This window comes from Berghia stephanieae, chromosome 12 (genome assembly GCF_034508935.2).
Source record: "Berghia stephanieae isolate SIO BIC M18660-M18661 chromosome 12, UCSD_Bste_1.3, whole genome shotgun sequence".
Taxonomy (NCBI): Eukaryota; Metazoa; Mollusca; class Gastropoda; order Nudibranchia; family Aeolidiidae; genus Berghia; species Berghia stephanieae.
The window spans coordinates 37,681,054-37,701,605 of NC_088371.1; the positions used below are offsets into that span (position 1 = coordinate 37,681,054).

A 20,552-nucleotide genomic window follows, 5' to 3' on the forward strand; every position below is an offset into this window, starting at 1 on the left:
AACTTGAGTCACGTTTGGTAAAGTTTATAAAAAAAATGAGCTTTATATAGAGCACTATCCACTAATTGCTTTGGCAAGGGGTCCTTGGTCAACAGAAATTTAACATGTAGGAGGGACATGAGCCTCTTAGGCGATTTATAATTTTTCGGACAAAGTCCAACGTGTTAACGACCAGGTACTCATTTTACACCTGAGTATGCTGAGAGAATGTGAGTTAAAGATTCCTTTTCCAAGGGTCTCAACTATGTCGAACCCAGGACTTTCGATCCGAAACGAGTGTCATACCATAGACATATAGCCGCACAAAGAGTATTGTAAGACCAAAGTTTTGCGATTTATTGTTATTGAGACCATTAATTTAGTATCGGTGGACATGCTGCAAGCAAAATGGACAAGCTGTCATGTGGAGGAGATGAGGACCAAAGCCATGGTCAAACTCTAAAAAAAAACAGTATTTGAAATTTTGACCAAAAAATTGATCTTCAACTATATATCGATAAAAAAGGACCCTCATCTTGTCAAAAACGTGACTTCGTGAATTCCCAAATTTGAGATATTTTGCAGATATTTGAAGGACGGGATTTTCTTGGTAATTTGTTTTCCAGAATAGGGAAGCATAGGCAAAATAAGATAGAGGACAATGTAAAAATAAAAATTAATAAACCCCCCCACCCCGCAAAAAAAACAAAGAAAAAAAAAACAACACAAAAAAACACTTTCAAATTTTAACAGAAATAAAATTCCATCAAGAGTTTTTTTTTAAAAAATGATCCGTGTTGACAATACTGACTGTTTGTTGGAAGAAAAAGAGACATACGTAAAAGGTTACAGCTATCACAATACATGCCATGGTGGTATGTTTCTTGTACTCATTTTTGTCATCATAATTACACACAATTATAACACTGTCTTGTTTTTCCTAAATTCATCTTCTCCGTCTACTACCACCCCGTCCCCTACAGCGTATGGCAGAGATACATTTGATGTCCAGCTTATACCTAGGGGTCCTCGTTTTTGTACGACAGCCACAGACAAAGGTCATCATCCACTACCATGACGGCGGTCAAAAACCGGAAGTTTCTGGATTGGAGCCTAAACAGGAACACGTTTCTATTGAGTGTCGTGTAGACGGTAATCCAGATTCTTCCTATGTTTGGTTCAAGAATTTTGGTCAGGTAAACCAAACGAGAGTGGACAGCCTGACAGACAAAAGATACACAGTGACCAATGGAAAGCTGGTGATTGAGAATCCTACTATGGTCAAAGACACTGGAACGTATCGATGTGTGGCTAATAACTCACTTGGAGCAGTTGTGTCGGATCCAGCAGAGATCAATTTTGGATTTCTTGGAGAATTCTCAAACGAGCCAATCGGAGCTGTGAGCGCAAAAATCTACAGGGGTGCCGTATTAAATTGCAACCCTCCAACACATAATCCCGCTCTTAGATACCAGTGGTATAAGACTGGAGGGCCGATTTATTTTCTGAGGTTTGACCTGAAAAGATCACATGTTTCTCTCTGGGAATGGGAGGTTATATTTTTCTGAAGTTGATCAGGCAGATGCTGGGCTGTACCATTGCACGGTTAGTCTGGTTGCTGGTGTAGGAAAGGTCTTGGCCACAGGTCAAAGTAAGTGGAAATCGAGTTTAGGAATTCAACTGAATATAAAAGGAGGGATTGCATTAGAGTATGGTCCGGCTATACACAAAGATTTTCCTGTTGCCTTCCCTACCCCTACTCTCAGAAGCAGCACAGTGAGGATTGAATGTTTTGCCTTTGGAAAACTACCATTGTTTTATTCTTGGTCAAAGGATGACGGATATTTACCTCAAAAGTCCTACCTTGACAACCATGGTCGTGTATTAGTTTTACCTGACGCTCAATTGGAAGATTCTGGAAACTATACCTGTCAAGTGAAAAGAGGAAGCAATGCAAAAAGTATCAAGACATTGAATTTAGTTATAGAAGCCACTCCATTTTTTATATTTCCTCTTGAAGATCAGCACATCGATGCAGATCGACCGTTCACCTGGAGATGTGAGGCCCATGGACTTCCAAAACCGACATACACATGGTATAAAAACGCTATTCCTATATCGCTTTCAGATGCCAATGACTTAGATATCAAAATTCACAGAAATAGTCTCTCGATTTCAAAGACTAAAAGAGAAAAACACGAGGGTATGTATCAATGCGAGGCAAATAATGCTCACGGAACTACTGTTACTAGTGCTCAACTTCGCATCGTTTCCTTTGCACCTTCGTTCTTCAAGCGACCCGTGAACCCACTGCAAGTTGCAACTGTAGGCGGTTCTGCCACTTTCATCTGTCAACCGGAAGCATCTCCAGCACCAACAATTTCGTGGCTAATGAACGGTCGAGTTCTTCCAACAGCCAGTGACATCTACTCACGAATGATCCAACTAGAAAACGGAAATCTTTTGATTCGAGAGGTAAAACCGGGCGATAGTGGCGAATACACGTGCGTAGCTACCAACAAACACGGAAACGCATCAAGTTCCGGATCTCTTCATCTTGTATCCAAAACAATAATCACAATAGCTCCTACGGATGATCGCATCCATGTTAACGGTACTTCATTCCTTGCGTGCATGGCTTCTTACGATAAACATGTTTATCAGGATCTAGTCTATGTTTGGGATCTTTATGGGACAATCTTAGATACGAAAAACGATCCACATTATAGAAAGGGTATCCGAGTGGCGTCACAGGCCTGTTCGTCATCAATGCACAGCTACAACACAGTGGCATGTACACTTGCACTGCACAGACAGTTCATGACAAAACCTCACATTCTGCAATGCTGACGATACTCGGACCACCAGGGGAATGTTCTCGTGTTTTGGGTTTTTCCATTGGGCGCGATGTCTCATTAACATGGACAGTTGGGGCAGATCACGGATCAGGAATTTTATATTTCACCATTGAATTCCACACAAATTTTAATCCAAAATGGCGTGTGCTCGCGGAAAATCTTCCTTATTCACAAGTCATTGACGCGGAAGATGTAAAACGATGTAGGTATCAGGCATCAAATTTAAAACCGGGATCTTCCTACCATTTCCGGGTCATTGCTATTAATAGATATGGTTCAGGGCCACCTTCGATTCCTTCCCCTTACTTCAGAATCCCAGATGCAGCCCCCGTCCTTGCAGTTACTGACGTCAGAGAAGGCTCGGGTCCTGTTGGAACTCTCAACATTGAATGGCAAGTATGTTTGTGCTCAATGTACTCATTATAAAATCTGGAAATGGCTCGTAACCAATCTATTGCCAGACTTTGAAAAGACATGTATTTATAATATTGGCCAGAGAAATCGTCCTTCATATATCGATCGATTTAAATGATCCTCATCTCGGTTAAAACTCTCAAACCTGGGGCCTCGTAAGGTCCCAGGTTTTAAAATGTTTGCCAGATGAGGAGAATTAACATCGATCTATAGTTGAAGGTCGATTTTACTGGTCAAATATTTAAACACGTATTTTTTTACAATGTACAGCATTTAACTGGTTATAGAGATCAATATTGTTTGAACTTAAAGACATATTTACTCCTTATCTTATCTCATATTTGGACTGACTCAATTAGACAATTTAAACTTTCTCTCTCCTTACCAGCCATTTTCAGGATTTTCCCAAAAACTTCACCCCAACTAACACAAAATATATTTTTTATCACTCAAACACAATAGCAGTAAAATTATTGCGATACATAATTTCTATAGTAAACCATCCTCTACAACACACTGTTCATTTTCTTTACATTTTTATGATGTACAAAATAAATTTGAATAAGAAAAATGCTGGTTGTATCGTAACTAATGTGGCGATTTTCCTGTAGTTGGTAAGGAGAGGGTTCATGGCTGTGCTGTTTGTTAGTATTTATGTGTCTTTCTGTTTCTTTAACTCTCTCCTTACCAGCTATTTTTAGAATTTCCCCCAAAAATTCACTCCCACCCTGCACAAAATAGACTTTTCTTACTCAAACAAAAAAGTAACAAATGAGAAAATTGTTGGTTGCATCAAAACGAATGTGACGATTTTCCTATGGGTGGTAAGGAGAGGGTTAAACTTCTTATTATTTTTTAAATGATCACTTTTTCAACATGTGAGAATATATTTTTGACGCCAATGAGATCAACTTAGAGATGTACAAATGAGTAGTTGACAAGCTTACACAATACGCTCACCAGTGTGTCGTTGTCAATGAGGATCAGACCAAGCATCTCAGGTTGTTTTCGAAAAAGGGTGGCTCGGGAGTTTTTGTGTTGTATCACTAAACGTGCTCAAAGCGCATTACAAAGGGTCCCTGGCCCAACAACAACACTTAACATGTAGAACGAGACATGACGCCTTATAGGAGATATTACAATTTTATTTCGGACAGAGACAACGCCGTTAACAGCCAGGTACTCATTTTACAGCTGAGTACGGTAAGAAAATGTGAGTAAAGAGTCGTCTCCAAGGACTCAACTATGCGCCGAGCGAGGCTTGAACCGAGGACCTTCCGAATGAAAGCGAGTGTCATACCGCTAGACCACATAGCCTACCAAAATATAGAATCCGGCATCTGCGAAACTTACCAGACGTCCTGTCGCAAGGTCTCAATGAATGTGACATGGATTCCACTTGTATGAACTATCAAGAAAATAATGAAGGCCAGAGATCTCTACTCCACCATCAGTAAGGCCCCGTGTCCACCAAAACAGAATCCAACCGACAATGATGGTGTCAACAGTGTTGAATATGATTATGATGATGATGACGATGGCAATGATGGCAAATGTGATTTTTATAATAATAATAATAATAATAATAATAATAATAATAATAATAATAATAATAATAATAATAATAATAATAATAATAATAATAATAATAATAATAATAATAATAATAATAATAATAATAATAATAAAAATAATAATAATAGATAATAATAATAATAATAATAATAATAATAATAATAATAATAATAATAATAATGAATAATATAATAATAATAATAATAATAATAATAATAATAATAATAATAATAATATAATAATAATAATAATAATAATAAATAATAATAATAATATTGACAATGATGATGATGATGATGATGATGATGATGATGATGATGATGATGATGATGATGATGATGATGATGATGATGATGATGATGGTGGGGGTCGTTGTTTTTCTGATAATAGGTATTTTCATTGTGATGCCGATAACAATTAATAACAGTTATGACAAAACATCAAAACGATGATGAAAAACAGTTATGACGATAACGAGAATGATGATAATAATTTTTATGGCGTCTATAACTAGTTCTCTTTTTAAACAAAAACCACAGCAATGCCAGTTTCCGCTTTCTGCGACTCGGCGCCATATTGAAGGACATAATTGTGTCGTTTATGTATCGTGTCGGTGTTGGTGGACACGCAGCCTAAGGTTTCTTTTCCTGACTGTCAGGGTTGTGTAAAATGTTGCATCATTTTATTTGTATTTTAAAGTATTTGAGCTTTAAAAATTGAGATTTATATAGCGCAAAAAATGTGCTCGAAGCGGTTTACAGGGGACCCTTGTCAACAGCAACATTAAACATGTAGGACGAGACATAACGCCTGTTAGGCGATATTACAATTTTTCGGACAAAGACAATGCTGTTAACGGCCATGTACTCATTTTACACCTGAGTACGGTGAGAGAATGTGAGTAAAGAACCTTTTCCAAGGACTCAACTATGCGCCGAGGGCGAGGCTCGAACCCAGGACCTTCCGATCCGAAAGCGAGTGTCATACCACTAGACCACATAGCCGCACATTTGTATTAGGTTATTTTGTTTTAGTAATGAATGACATGTTTCCTATCATGGGGGATCCTCATAGCAATCGGCCCAGATCGATCACGTGTCATATTGCTGTTTTTTGTTTTGTTTTCTGACACCCCCCCTACCCTTCTGAACCTCAGTGTTTGGGTAGCTGGGTCTCTTAGATCTGGCCTAAAGTAAATTGCTATAGACTAGCGTCATATTCAAAGTTAGCAAGCATTTTCTATTATTCGTTCCATGCTACATAAACCGGGATAAAGTTCGGCTCAATGGAGCTGATGGTTCTGAAGGACTATTTTTTTTTAAATAACAAAAATCTATCTTGTCTTTTTAATGAAGATTTCCTGTTTTACCTATTCCTTTTTTACAGTTTAGCCACGCCTCCCACATTATCATACACATACATCCTCCCACACCAACAAACACATGCATCCTCCCACAGGAACAAACACATACATCCTCCCATACCAACAAACATATACATCCTCCCACACCAACAAACACATACATCCTCGCACACCCAAAAACACATACATCCACCCACACCAACAAACACATACATCCTCCCACACCAACAAACACATACATCCTCCGACATCAACAAACATATACATCCTGCCACACCAACAAACACATACATCCCCGCACACCCAAAAACACATACATCCACCCACACCAACAAACACATACATCCTCCCACACCAACAAACACATACATCCTCGCACACCCAAAAACACATACATCCACCCACACCAACAAACACATACATCCTCCCACACCAACAAACACATACATCCTCCCACACCCAAAAGCACAGACATCCACCCACACCAACAAACACAAAAATCCTCCCACACCAACAAAACGCATACATCCTCCTACACCAACAAACACATCCATCCTCCCACACCCAAAAAACACATAAATCCTAACACACCAACAAACACATACATCCTCCCACACCCAGTAAACACATAAATCCTCACATACCAACAAACAAATACATCCTCCCACACCAACAAACATATACATCCTGCCACACCAACAAACACATAAATCCTTCCACACCAAAAAAACACATACATCCTTCCACACCAACAAACACAAACATCCTCCCACATCAACAAAGCATAAATCCTACCACACCAATAGATAGTTCGAAGCTGACGTCAACCAGGTCTTTGTTATTGTTTTTTTTTGCCATCCCCGTTTATGAGTAATGCTCACTGAACTGTATTAACTGGAATATAAACGTTCATGGATACACACAGTTTTGTGTGTTGGTCCGTTATACTTCCGGATGGCAATGTTATGATCTTCTTAGCGAAGCGCATACTATGTATACACATACATCTTCCCACAAACACCTAAATCCTCCCACACCAACAAACACAGACATCCACCCACAGAAACAAACACAAACATCCATCCACACAAACATGAATGTTTATACACATTTAAGCGACTGATCATCTGTAACAGACATAATAAATATTTTGCACTAATTTCTGTTGAATGCTGGCATTGTTTGCTTTTAAAAATATTCTATTTTTAAAAGGAATTGCACCCCGAGGATTTAACTGGTGAAGAGATTGGATACACGGTTTACTACAGGATGAAGGATGTCTCCAGGAATACGTGGACTGGGGTAAGACTTGGATGGTGGTCGGAGCTTGAGGCGTAGCCATCGGAAACGTATAGATAATATGCAGATGACGTCACTCAGGCCTTTGTTATTGTTTTTGCCATCCGCGTTTGTGAGTTGTTCTCACTAAACTGTATTAACCAGACTATAAAAGTTCATGGTTACACAGAGTTTGTGTGTTGGTCCGTTATACTTCCGGATGGCAATGTTGTGAACTCCTTGGCCAAGCGCATTCTATCTATAGATAGTATGCGATTGGCTGAGAAGCTCATACCATCGCCATCCGGAAGTATAGCGGACCAACACACAAAACTGTATGTATCCATGAACGTTTATAGTCTGGTCAATACAGTTCAGTGAGCTTTACTCATAAACGTGGATGGCAAAAGACAATAACAAAGGCCTGAGTGACGTCATCTTCGAACTATCTATAGTTAGAACGAAGATGACATCACTCAAGCCTTTGTTATTGTATTTTACCATCCGCGTTTGTGAGTGATTCTCACTAAACTGTATTAACGAGACTATAAACGATCAAGGTTACACATAGTTTTGTGTGTTGGTTCGTTATACTTCCGGATGGCAATGTTATGAATTTCTTAGCCAAGCGCTTACTATCAAAAGCCTGACACTGACCAAAAAGTGACGTCACAATACAAGTCTTTGGCCACAAAAGAAAACAAATCGTGATTTGTGCTCAATAGTTCAACCAATAGGATCACTTGTTTCCTTGAGCACTGCTAACGATAACTCACTAGGCGGTCCTTAAAACTGCAAAATGACGTTAATAAGATAAGTCCTAGTGGGTTCTAGCGTAGCCATCGTTATGTTATAGATAAAATGCGCATGGCCAAGGAGTTCACAACATTGCCATCCGGAAGTATAACGGACCATAACACAAACTCTGTGTACCAATGAACTTATATAGTCTGGTTAATACAGTTTAGTGAGAACAACTCACAAACGCGGATGGCAAAAACAATAACAAAGGCCTGAGTGACGTCATCTTCGAACTATGTATAGCCTGATACTGAAATCCAAAAGGACTGGCAGTTTGACGTCATTATTTGGTTTGTGCACCGCTTAGTGAGTTGTTGTTAGTAGAGCTCATGGAAACAAGTTATTTCATTGGTTGAACTATTGAAAACACCTCACGATTTGTTTTCTTTTGTGGCAAAAGATTGGCATTTTGACGTCATTTTTTTGTCAGTATGAGGCCATAACTTCACGAAGGCCACGGTTCTTGTGTCAGGCTATATGTGTCAAAACGGTATTAAGTCGGGATGATTAAGATGCTGAAAATGGAATTTGTAGCCAGAAATATCATGCTTAAGTTGAGTTTATATGCTTTATAGAGAAGAAGGAATATCATATTTTACTGTGGTAAATACCAACGTTTCATATTTTTGACCAGTTTAACTATATTTTGACTTTTTAGCATCTGGTCTATTCCGACTTAATACCGTTTTGAGACGAGGGGTCACCTATGTTAACGATGGCTACGGTTGGGGTGACTGATGATGTGTTTTATTGATTTTCTTTTTTTTGTTTGTCTATTTTTTTCGGGGTTTTTCTTTTTTTGTTGATTTCATTATTTGAGGGTGTTATTTTATTTTGATCCGCTTTTTTTTAAAATTTGGGTTTGTGTGTCTGTGTGTGTTTGTGTGTGTGTGTGTGTGTGTGTGTGTGCGTGTGTGCGTGTTTCTGCTTTGGTTCTTGTGAAGGGTGGATGGTTGAGTAAAATGTGAATATCTGAACGAAAAGCGTTCGGTGGTAACGCATATGAATATGATGATAAAGCAGTGATAATATTTTTCTTCTTCTTCTTCTTCTTCTTCTTCTTCTTCTTCTTCTTCTTCTTCTTCTTCTTCTTCTTCTTCTTCTTCTTCTTCTTCTTCTTCTTCTTCTTCTTCTCCTTCTTCTTCTTCTTCTTTCTTCTTCTTCTTCTCTTTTCTTCTTCTTTCTTCTTCTTCTTCTTCTTCTTCTTCTTCTTCTTCTTCTTCTTCTTCTTCTCTTCTTCTTCTTCTTCTTCTTCTCTTCTTCTTCTTCTTCTTCTTCTTCTTCTTCTTCTTCTTCTCTTCTTCTTCTTCTTCTTCTTCTTCTTCTTCTTCTTCTTCTTCTTCTTCTTCTTCTTCTTCTTCTTCTTCTTCTTCTTCTTCTTCTTCTTCTTCTTCTTCTTCTTTTTCTTCTTGCTACACCGTCTAGAGTAATTACACTCGGCCTCGAGTCCCGAGCAGCGCATAGTTGAGTCTGACTTTTTAGCATCTGGTCCATCCCGACATAATACTGTTTTGACACGAAGGGTCACATATATAAAAACCCAAAAGCTCTAATTAATTCTGACCCAACACAAGATTGACACGACGGGTCTCAAATGCTGTATCATTATATTTGTGCGGCTATGTGGTCTTGTGGTATGACACTCGCTTTTGGATCGGAAGGTCTTGGGTTCGAGCCTCGCTCATCGGATAGTTGAGTCCTTGGAATAGACTCTTTACAAACATTTTCCCACCGTACTCGTGTGTAAAATGGCCGTTTACAGCGTTGTACCTGTCCGAAAAAAAAATGTAATATCGCCTAACAGGCGTCATGTCACGTCCTACATGTTATGTGTTGCTGTTGGTCAGGGACCCCTTGTAAATCGCTTTGAGCACGTTTAGTGAATATTGAGCTATATAAAAGTTAATTTTTAAAAAAATTGTATTTATCACACACCAGAGACAACTGAAAGGAAGAAGAACATCGTACAGTACCTTGGTGGGGGCAAATAACTATTTCCTGGAATACGAGATCATAATCGGTGCTTTTAACTCCCTTGGTCATGGGCCAAATTCATCCATTTTCACCATCATGTCTGCTGAAGGAAGTAAGTTCTATGATTTGTTACTCACAGCTGTAATAAGGTACTAGGACAACTAGATAACCACGCCTCTCGGACAAGCGTCATAATATAAACAATGGCAATGATTTGTAAACGTAGTGAATTACACAGGTTTTACTATCGATGGTATGTGTCTAAGTAAAATACCCAATGCTCTACCGCTTGATGAATAAAAACCAACATAGAAGTCTATGTGTAAACTTAACGTTCATAATCTGATCGAGAAAACCGTGTGATAACTTGTCACCAATTTGGCGGTATGAAAACAATAACAATGATCAGAGACAGGTCGAATTCACTCACTTTATTGTTTATAAACTACCAACTTTGTTTATCAGAGCACGTGTAAAGGTGTGTCACAATTCCCTTGTTTTGATTGGTGTAAGATATACTGGTTAAATTTTGGTTTTAATGGTCATATTTATTTTATCTTTTCCAAGCCATGTTTAATGATTCATCGACGTATTGCGACATCTAATGTTGAACTTATTAATTTATTATTATTTCCCATACACTTTCCCTTTATCTCTTTCTGTTGTTCATGTTGCTAGTACCGAGTGGAACCCCGACCAATGTGGTAGGCGAATCTATCAATGCCACTGCCATGATGGTGTACTGGGATCCATTGCCCAACACAAGGGAATACATCAAGGGACGCATTCTTGGCTATCAGGTGATTGGATTCAATAGTCTGATGTCACGTCGCCCAGCAACGGCGTCCATCATGGTTCTAAACAAAGAAAGTCAGTACTTTTTTTATTCTTCGTGCTGGCGAGAACTTTTCATATGTCTTGTGATCAGAATATGTAAAAGTCAAAACATGATCAGATTTATATTTTTTTGCTTCTCTGGAAACGCCTTTATGCTCGTTTGAGAAATATTTCATAAGGGCTTCCGCCATTGTTCCAATAGTTTAGAGCCTGTTACTAAGTTACCATGCGTCAATACGAGGGAAGTGACGTCATTACTGTTGAAGCGTATTTGTTTTCATCCTTCTAATGCCGGACCAAGGACGTCTATCCCAAAGCTTGATTTGTATAGAAGGACGAAGTGACAATAATGCAATTACCACGTATCAAAACCATTTTTTTTTTTCATATTTTGTTTTCATTTTGACTCTAATACCAGATAGACTATGCCTTCAAAATGTTGTGATCTAGAATATTGAACGAGACATAACTTATGCGGCTATGTGGTCTTGCGGTAGATCGGAAGGTCCTGGGTTCGAGGCTCTTTAACAGTATTCTTTCAACGTACTCATGTGTCAAATAAGTACGTGGCCGTTAACAGTGTTGTCTCTTTTGCAAAGATAAATGCAATATTTTCTAACAGGCGTCATTCCTCATCCTGCTTGTTAAGTGTTGTTGTTGACTTGAATCCCTTTCATTAGCTTTTGAGCGCTTTGAGTGAATTTTACACGGACTAAAAGCTCGTTGTGGTTTTCTTACTAAACATGTTCACTCATCTCATCTTTTTACAAACCCATCTATAGGGAATGAGACTAGCGGAAGAGTAGCGTCCCTTGATTGGACGTCACCGGTGGAAAATTTATTAGAGAGAGAACGTCAAGTTGGTTGTGCGCATGCGTCTCTCGTCCTCGCTTCCGGTGAAAGCGGCATGAGACACTTCACCGAAAGCGAGGACGAGAGAGACGCACGCGCAAAACCATTTTGACATTCTCTCTGTAAAGTGACGTCAAATCAAGGGACGCTACTCTTCCGCTAATCTCATTCCCTATTTATGTTTTTGTCAATGTCATTCTTTATAATGATATTTATTCCGCCAGATAAACTACTGGCCTTGGGCAGTGAGAATGATCCGGAGATGGAGTCGGTCAACATTTACTGTGACTGTGGAGAAGGTCTGCTTCTCGCTCTTACAACAAACCAAGACGTTTGGATTAATGTACAGGTCTTTAACAGAGCGGGATTAGGCCCCATGAGTGAAGAAGGGTTTGGGGGAACCTACATCTTTCGTAAGTTTTTTTTTTTTCATTTTTTGTTTCTTTGTTGCTTACTTGTTTTTAATACATTGAGTGTATTGATTTATTTCAATTACAATTTGTTGTTTGGATATCCAGCTACAAAATGAGGCAGTTTTGTGAATGTAGGAGTGAGGATGAGAAGGAGGAGCATCAGCAAGAGGGTTGGGAGGAGAAGAAAGAGGAGGAGAGAAAAAAATCAATTGATCTGTGTTCTCAATCGCTATTCAAACCCCTATAGGGAATGAGATTAGCAGACGAGAGACGCATGCGCACAACCAACATGACGTTCTCTCTCAAATAACTTTTCCGCCGATGACGTCACAGCTTCCGCGAGGACGAGAGACGCATGCACACAACCAACATGACGTACTCTCTCTAATAACTTTTCCGCCGATGACGTCACAGCTTCCGCAGGACGAGAGACGCATGCACACAACCAACATGACGTACTCTCTCTAATAACTTTTCCGCCGATGACGTCACAGCTTCCGCGAGGACGAGAGACGCATGCGCACAACCAAAATGACGTTCTCTCTCTAATAACTTTTCCGCCGGTGACGACACAGACTATGGGTGACGTTCAGGCTAGATCAAAGAAACCGGGGCTTTTTGCTAAATGTTCAGTTTCAGCACGGTTTCGGTGCCGTAATAGATATAATAAAATTCAAATCACATTTCGCCTCGAGTACACACCGAGTTGAGACGTTGGGCCACAAAAAATATTGTTAAGAGTTGATGTGAACTACGCCACGACCTCATTCGCTCATTCGTCTGTAGTGTTTCGTTCATCCTGTTTTGTTGATAAAGGGAAAACCGAAACGTCGATTTGATCTGTTTTCGTATAGTAGATTGAAACTTACTTTCAATTTCAAAATTGTTATTTATCACGCACAAAAAAATGTGTAAATTATCAGCTATCATGGTAAGTGGACAAGGTATGACTACTGTAGGGTCTATGCGGCTATGTGGTCTTGTGGTATGACACTCGCTTTCGGATCGGAAGGTCCTGGGTTCGAGCCTCGCTAGGCGCATAGTTGAGTCTTTGGGAAAGGCTCTTTACTCACATTCTTTTCACCGTGTAAAATGAGTACCTGGCCGTTAACACAGCGTTGTCTCTGTTTCGAAAAAAATGCAATTTCGCCTAACAGTCGTCATGCCCCGTCCTAAGTGTTAAATGTAGTGTTGGCAGGGACCCTTTTTTAAAGCCTTTGACCGCATTTAGTGGATATTCCTCTATTTAAAGCTAATTTTTTTAATGCTTTGGAATTCTGTGGATTTTATATTAGAGATACTTAGAGATACTTAGAGATGATTTCCAGCACAGGTTCTCAATGATCCTCTTCGCTGGACTCGGGTGTCATCTGTGTTTCTCCCGGTTGCAGATTACCGTGAAGACAGAATGTGATGCTAGCCTTGTAATCATAGGTTTCTTGGTTTTTTCCAATAGCTATCCAGTCTGTTCTTGAATGAGTTAAGTGAATCAGTCACTGACATCTTTCTCTGGTAAAACTGTTCCACACTTGAACCACTCTAACACCGAAACTATGCTTGCGCACATCTAGTCTGGCCATTTTACCTTTGCCATTCATTGGCGATCTGGAAAGACACACGTGACTGAGTCTTACTTCTCCACGTACTGTTTTACATAATCCAACGGTCCTTCTTTTTTACGAAACCCGCCGAAACTCGACGAAACCCGACAAAGTTATGGAAAGTAGGTAATAGCAGTAGGGAGTGTACACCATTGTGAGTGAACCTGGGACTGGGATTTCGACGAGTTTCTAAATAAAGTAATTGATTTTCTACTAAACCCGCCGAAACCCGGCGAAAACCGTAGCCTCAGGTTCACATTGCCCACTGATGTACTCTTCCATGAGCCTCAGGTTCACTCCCCACTGTTGCCTACTTCCCATAACATTGTCGGATATTGTCGGATTTCGTCGGATTTCATCGGATTTCGGCGGGATTCGTAAAAAAAGAAACACCCTTATCCAGAGAGGGTTTTTTTCTCAAAGAAAAAATCTCCGAAGAGGAATCAATCGTTTGTTTTGTCTCCCCCCCCCCACCCCCCTCCTTTCCAGCCCCTCTTCACTACCCTCAGTTTGTTCACGTGTCTTCCTATTTTGGTAACAGGGGTCGTGGTTTACATGGAGAAGTATCAGCATCGGTCTCTTAGAGGAAACACTCTCTGGATACACAGGTAAGATGAGGATTTCTTACCTCAATTGCCATTCATCTTATTAGACTATAATATCATAATTATGTAATCATAGCCTTAATCTAGATTTAGCAGCGAAGGCTTATTAGTAAATCAACGATTGTAGAACTCTGGATTCAGTTTTGTAGTTTGCATCCCTGGGTAAGACACTTTGCACACACACACACACACATGCGGCTATGTGATCGTGTAGCGCGCAGTTGAGATAATTGGAAAAGACTTTTTACTCATATTATTATTCTCTCACTATACTCAGTTATAAAATGAGTAACTCTCCGTTAAAAACGTTGTCTCATCCTACAAGTTAAGTGTTGCTGTCGGCTTGGGTCCCCTTTTTAAAAAAAAAAGATTTGAACCCGGGTTTTAAAGGACTATTGCACTAGATCAATGCTCAAGTTTCAAGTTTCATCATCACACTTGACTTCGGGAATTGAATAAATTGCTGCCAACTGGGTTCATGTTGCTTTTGGTCATAGTGGCTTTGCCTCTTTAGATTATTGAAGTTGACATCACTCTGGTCTTAGTTATTGTTTTATTTTGCCAACCACGTTTACGAGTAACACTCACTAAACGGTATTAGCCAGACTATAAAAGATCAATGATAACACATAGTTTTGTGTGTTGGTCCGTCATACTTCCGGATGCCAATGTTGTGAACTTCTTAGCCAAGCGCATACTATCTATAGATTTGGACGAAAATAGATTATAGATAGTATGCGCTTGGGCAAGAGGCTCACAACATTGCCATCCGGAAGTATTACGGACAGCACACTAAACGCTGTTTTTTGTATGCATGCGTATCATGTAGTGTCGTGATTTTTAATTTTGTTGTTTTTAAATGATTAACGTGGGATGTTTAGGCGCTATAAATTCATTATTTACTATTTACTAAAACTATGTATAACTTTAAACCTTTATGTCTAGTTAATAATATAGTCTAGTGAGAATTACTCATAAACGCGGATTGCAAATACAATAACAAAGACCAGCGTGACGGTCAACATTATTCTATCAATTCTTAGTTTCGCAAACAGTCGTGTCTTTTTGATAAAAAAACGTTCTCTAATTAGGAAAAGAACAACAACAACCTAAGAATACTCAAAATGACCAATCCGATTAGGCAAAGCCCCTCCCCCCCCACCCCTGGTTTTAGGTAATGTATACTATGAAAGGCCATTGCAAACATGTGAATACAGTCACCCCTGTTTTAGGTACTATATACTATGAAGGCCGATGCAAACAAGGAATACAGTCACCCCTGTTTTAGTTCTATATACTATGAAGGCCATGCAAACATGTGCATACAGTCACCCCTTGATGAAGGGTATTTCTATAACAATGAAGGCCATTGCAAACATGTTGAATACAGTCAACCCCTGTTTTGGTACTATATACTATGAAGCCATGCAAACATGTGAATACTAAGTCAACCCCTGTTTTAGGTACTAATATACTATGAAGGCCATTGCAAACATGTGAAATCACAGTCAGCCCTATTTTAGGTACTATATACTATGAAGGCCATTGCAAACAGTGAATACAGTCAGCCCTGTTTTATGTACTATATACAATGAAGGCCAATGCAAACATTGAATACAGTCAGCCCTGTTTTAGTTACTATATACTATGAATGCCATTGCAAACATGTGAATACAGACAGCCCTGTTTTAGTACTATATACTATAAGGGCCATTGCAAACATGTGAATACAGTCAGCCCTGTTTAGGTACTATTATAACTATAAGGCCATTGCAATCAGTGATACAGTAAACCCTTGTTTTAGGTACTATAACTATGAAGGGCCATTGCAAACATGTGAATCACATAGCCTCTGTTTTTAGAGTACTATATACTAGAAGGCCATTGCAAACATGTGAAAACAGTCAGCCCTGTATAGTACTATATACAATGGAAGCCATTGCAAACATGGAAAACAGCCTCCCCCCTGTTTTTTAGGTACTATATACTCATGAAAGGCCATTGCAAACATGTGAATACAGTCCGTCGCCCTGTTTTTTAGGTACTATATACTATGAAGGCCATTGCAAGCTATATTGAAAACAGAGTCAGCACACTGTTTTTAGGTACATATAACAATGAAGGCCATTTCAAGCATTGCGTAATACAAAACACGTCTTAGGATCCCACATACTTTTTGTAATTAGGATGTAATTCTGCGGAATTAAACTCTCTCCTCACAGCCATTTTCAGGATTTTCCCCCAAAACGTCACACCCAAGTAACTAGCTAACACGTAATATATGTTTTATTATCACTCGGATATAATAGCAGTAAACGACATCCGTGTGCCATACATTATTTCTTGGCAAAAACATGCTCTACAAAACACTGTTCATTTCTTTAAATTATATGAAGTACAAAAGAAATTTGAATATGTAAAATGTTGGTTGTATCGTAACTTATGTGACGATTTTCCTGAAGTTGAGTAAGAGAGTGGGTGAATGAAAGATAGTGAAGCATAATGAAGAAGATAAATAATGCAGCGCTTAATAAATATTTACAAATTCTATCAGAATTTATGCGTAAGTAAGACAGTCTCTGAATACAAAGCTGGATGTGACAATAACAAGAATCAAATAGTTCATACCTGTTGGTAATCCCTCTCTTGTACGACTATGTGGTCTTGTATGAGGTTAAGACACTCGCTTTTGGATAGGAAGGTCCTGGATTCCAGGTTCCCTCGGCGAATAGTTTTGAGTCCTTGGAAAAGTCTTTTTAACTCACATGTCTCCCACCATACTGAAGTGTAAAAATGAGTACCCGGTCAGTTAAAAGCGTTGTCTCTACCAAGATATAAAGTGTATTAACAGGCGTCCGAGTCTCGGTCTATAGTACATGTGTTTCAGTTCATAGGGACATTTATTTTATTAATGTGCTTAAGTACTAGAGCACGTTTATAGCGGATAATGTGCCTTATATAAAAAAGCCAGTTGTTGTTTTTTTTGTTTGTCTTTTTTTCTAGCCGATAAGTTCACAAACCGATGTCTCTTTCTCACATGGGTACAATGCTGTTTTAGGAACAAACACATTCTTAGTCCCGATTTCACGAAGGAACTCCTCACTACAAACATCAATCATCATTTTCTTCTACAAGAACGTGCACTTTAACCCCCGATCAATTGATGAAGCGTATTATCCACTAAATATTCTCAAAACGCTTACAAGGGGCCTCAGCCGAACATCAACACGTACATGTAGACACGAAGACAATTAGGGGGTATTGAAGATTTTTCGGAAATATAGACAACGTTTCTCAAAAGTCAGGTACCCATTTTAACACAGGGATAGTGATAGAAAGTGAGTAAATCGCCTTTTACCTACAACTCGCCGTATGAGCCGCTCAGCGCGGATTCGAACTCAGAACATTACATCTAAAGACAAGGTATCATTATATAATAAAAAAATATATAATATATATTTATAGCACAATATAAATAAATATATATATAATATATATAAAAATATAAAAATTGAATAATATATAATTGGATAATTCCAAAATTTATTAAGTGATATAATAGATAGAACGTAGAAGACTTCACTCATGACTTTATTGGTTTTGTTTGCCATTCACGATTTATGAAATAATTCTCACAAAACTGTATTATCCAACTTAAAACGTTCAACAAGGTTGTGTGTTTTGTCCATTATACTTTCTTGGAGAGCCATAGCGCATATATTTATAGATAGTATGACAGATGACGTCACTCAGGTAAGCCTTTGTTATTGTTTTGGCCATCCGCGTTGTGATTGTTCTCCCTAACTGTATTAACCAGACTAATAAAAGATCATGGTTATACCGAGTTTGTTGTGTAGGGTCCGTTATACTTGCCGGATGGCAATGTTGTGAACTCTCCTTGGCAAGCGCATTCTATCTATAGGTAGAGAAGCTCACAACATTGCAATCCGGAAGTAATAAAACCGGACAACACACAAACTCAAGTGTAACATTTGAACATTTACAGTCCATGTAATACAGATTAGAGAGAATACTCATAATCGCGGAGGGCAAAAAATATAACAAAGGGTATTACATGAGTGACGTCAACTTCGTTCTATCTATATTATGAAACATGTTTTCCTTCACGGGAAAGCAGTGCATAAATAGACACTAGATAACCACGCCCCCTCGGGCAGTCGTCATACTGTAAACAATCGCAGATTTGGTTTAGCATATCAAACTACACAAGTTTTACAATCATGGTTTGTGTGCTCATTAAAATACCCACTGTTCTAGCCGCGTGTCAAAATAACAAACACTGAACACTATGTGTAAACGTATACATTTATAATATAATCACGAGAAAACGGGGTGATAAGTATTCATGTCCACTTGGCGTATAAAAACCATTACAAGTATCAAGAGAGAGGTCGATTTCATTCACGTTATTGTTTTATAAAACAACCATCTATGTTATGTCCGAGCAGCACGTTCGTGTGAAGGTGTGACAACAAAATCCATTGTTTTGATTGTCAAGAATCTACTGGTTAAATAATAGACTTCAACAGTCACTTCTCTAGAATTGGTTCTATAACTATCGTAAAATGCGACGACTTATGAAATGACTTCTCCAACGAAGCATAAAAGTGTTATTCCAGAGGAGAAAAACATAAATCTGATCATGTTTTGACTTGTATTCATTCTGATCACATGACATGTGAAAAAGTACTGGCCAGCATGACGAATAAAAAAATACTCGATTTTTCTTTATTTAGAACCAAACTGCTCGTTGCTTGGCGACTAGGAACAGCTATTTGAATCCAAAGGAAAATCGATCTATATTTATGTATCTTACAACCAGGTCCATCAAACACATGATTTATTTATTGCCGGTCCAACAATTGGATAATTCTGAAAAAATGTAAACACGCAGCTTTGTTTACAAAAGTTATAAAACATAACCCATGTGTCACGCTGAACAAAATGATCAATCGTGAGTTAGATTATTTAAAAATCTGTAAACACTTTCACTATGTTGTCACATTGATGCACATCTTATACAATGTGACCAATGACCGTCGAGAACATGGTAAGTCTCAAAACGGTATTGTACCACATGACTATCCCGCACAAATCTGGGGCCCTCTTTTTCGCTCACTGAAGTGCCCAAATTCGCGAACAAAATATGGGACGAATCCTTGTATATGCTATTTCAAAAAAATTAATTTCGACGCTGTTTATCGATGAATATGACTGAAAGTTGGTACACATTACACACTCGTACAATTACCAGAAGACCGTTAAAAATAGATTTTTACTTCTTTGAGGGAGTACAATATTTCTAAAACTACAAAGAGGAGAGATTTTTCGCTTCATAAGGCTATAAATGATGCCACAATTCCCTTCTCTAAAATTTCAAAATCACTTGGTTTATGATAATATCTTTTCCTTATTCTCACAAAACATCACCCGATTTGCATTTCAATGAGTGAAAGTATGGAAGAACGGGCCATTTTGCTCCTCACGAACCCGCGACACGAATATGACGTGACCGAGACAAGGCTGCTATATGGCCAGACCTTTTAACCTGACCAAATTCGGAGCTTCAAAAGTGGCTAAATAGAAAATCAAATGGCTTTCACTATAAAAGACTGGCCCCACTTAAAATGGACTTAAATTTTAACAAACAGAAAATTGATTAGACTAGGATAAATGGTCACTGAGACAGAAATAAATGAATGAAATTTAATAAAAGAAACAAAGTATATGATTTGGGCACCCACGTGGTCATCTGGCAACCTGTTCGCGAGACTGACGACACAAATCCTCTGCGCGCTATTAAAAAAAAATTAAGGTATTGGTTTCATTGTCATGTCAAAGGGATAGTAATTAACTGTCTCTCTCCTCCACTCTCATCTCTCTCACATCACTCTCTCTCTCTCATCAAATAAATACAGAAATACATAAGCCCATGGTCTCACGGACAGATGATAATAATTCAGCATTCATTTTTCGTGTCA

The 20,552-nt window shown here is 38.6% G+C and overlaps 1 protein-coding gene across 1 annotated transcript; it reads left to right on the plus strand.

The window, feature by feature from the left end:
* Positions 1–1,509: 1,509 nt before the first annotated feature.
* On the plus strand, positions 1,510–19,410 carry LOC144957654 (contactin-like). The gene is made up of 10 exons (XM_078888997.1): positions 1,510–2,686; positions 2,734–3,233; positions 7,402–7,491; positions 10,207–10,354; positions 10,921–11,058; positions 12,156–12,344; positions 13,268–13,275; positions 13,640–13,768; positions 14,487–14,553; positions 19,394–19,410. The coding sequence occupies exons 1-10, from the start codon at positions 1,510–1,512 to the stop codon at positions 19,408–19,410; spliced, it is 2,463 nt and encodes an 820-aa protein (XP_078745123.1).
* The last annotated feature ends 1,142 nt before the right edge of the window (positions 19,411–20,552 follow it).

Excerpts from the sequence above, each read along its gene's own strand:
- LOC144957654 (XM_078888997.1), top strand. The coding sequence starts at position 1,510 with ATGTTTCTCTCTGGGAATGGGAGGTTATATTTTTCTGAAGTTGATCAG. Across the intron at positions 7,492-10,206 it reads CCAGGAATACGTGGACTGGG|AGACAACTGAAAGGAAGAAG; the intron begins GTAAGACTTGGA and ends ATCACACACCAG. Across the intron at positions 13,769-14,486 it reads CAGAATGTGATGCTAGCCTT|GGGTCGTGGTTTACATGGAG; the intron begins GTAATCATAGGT and ends TTTTGGTAACAG.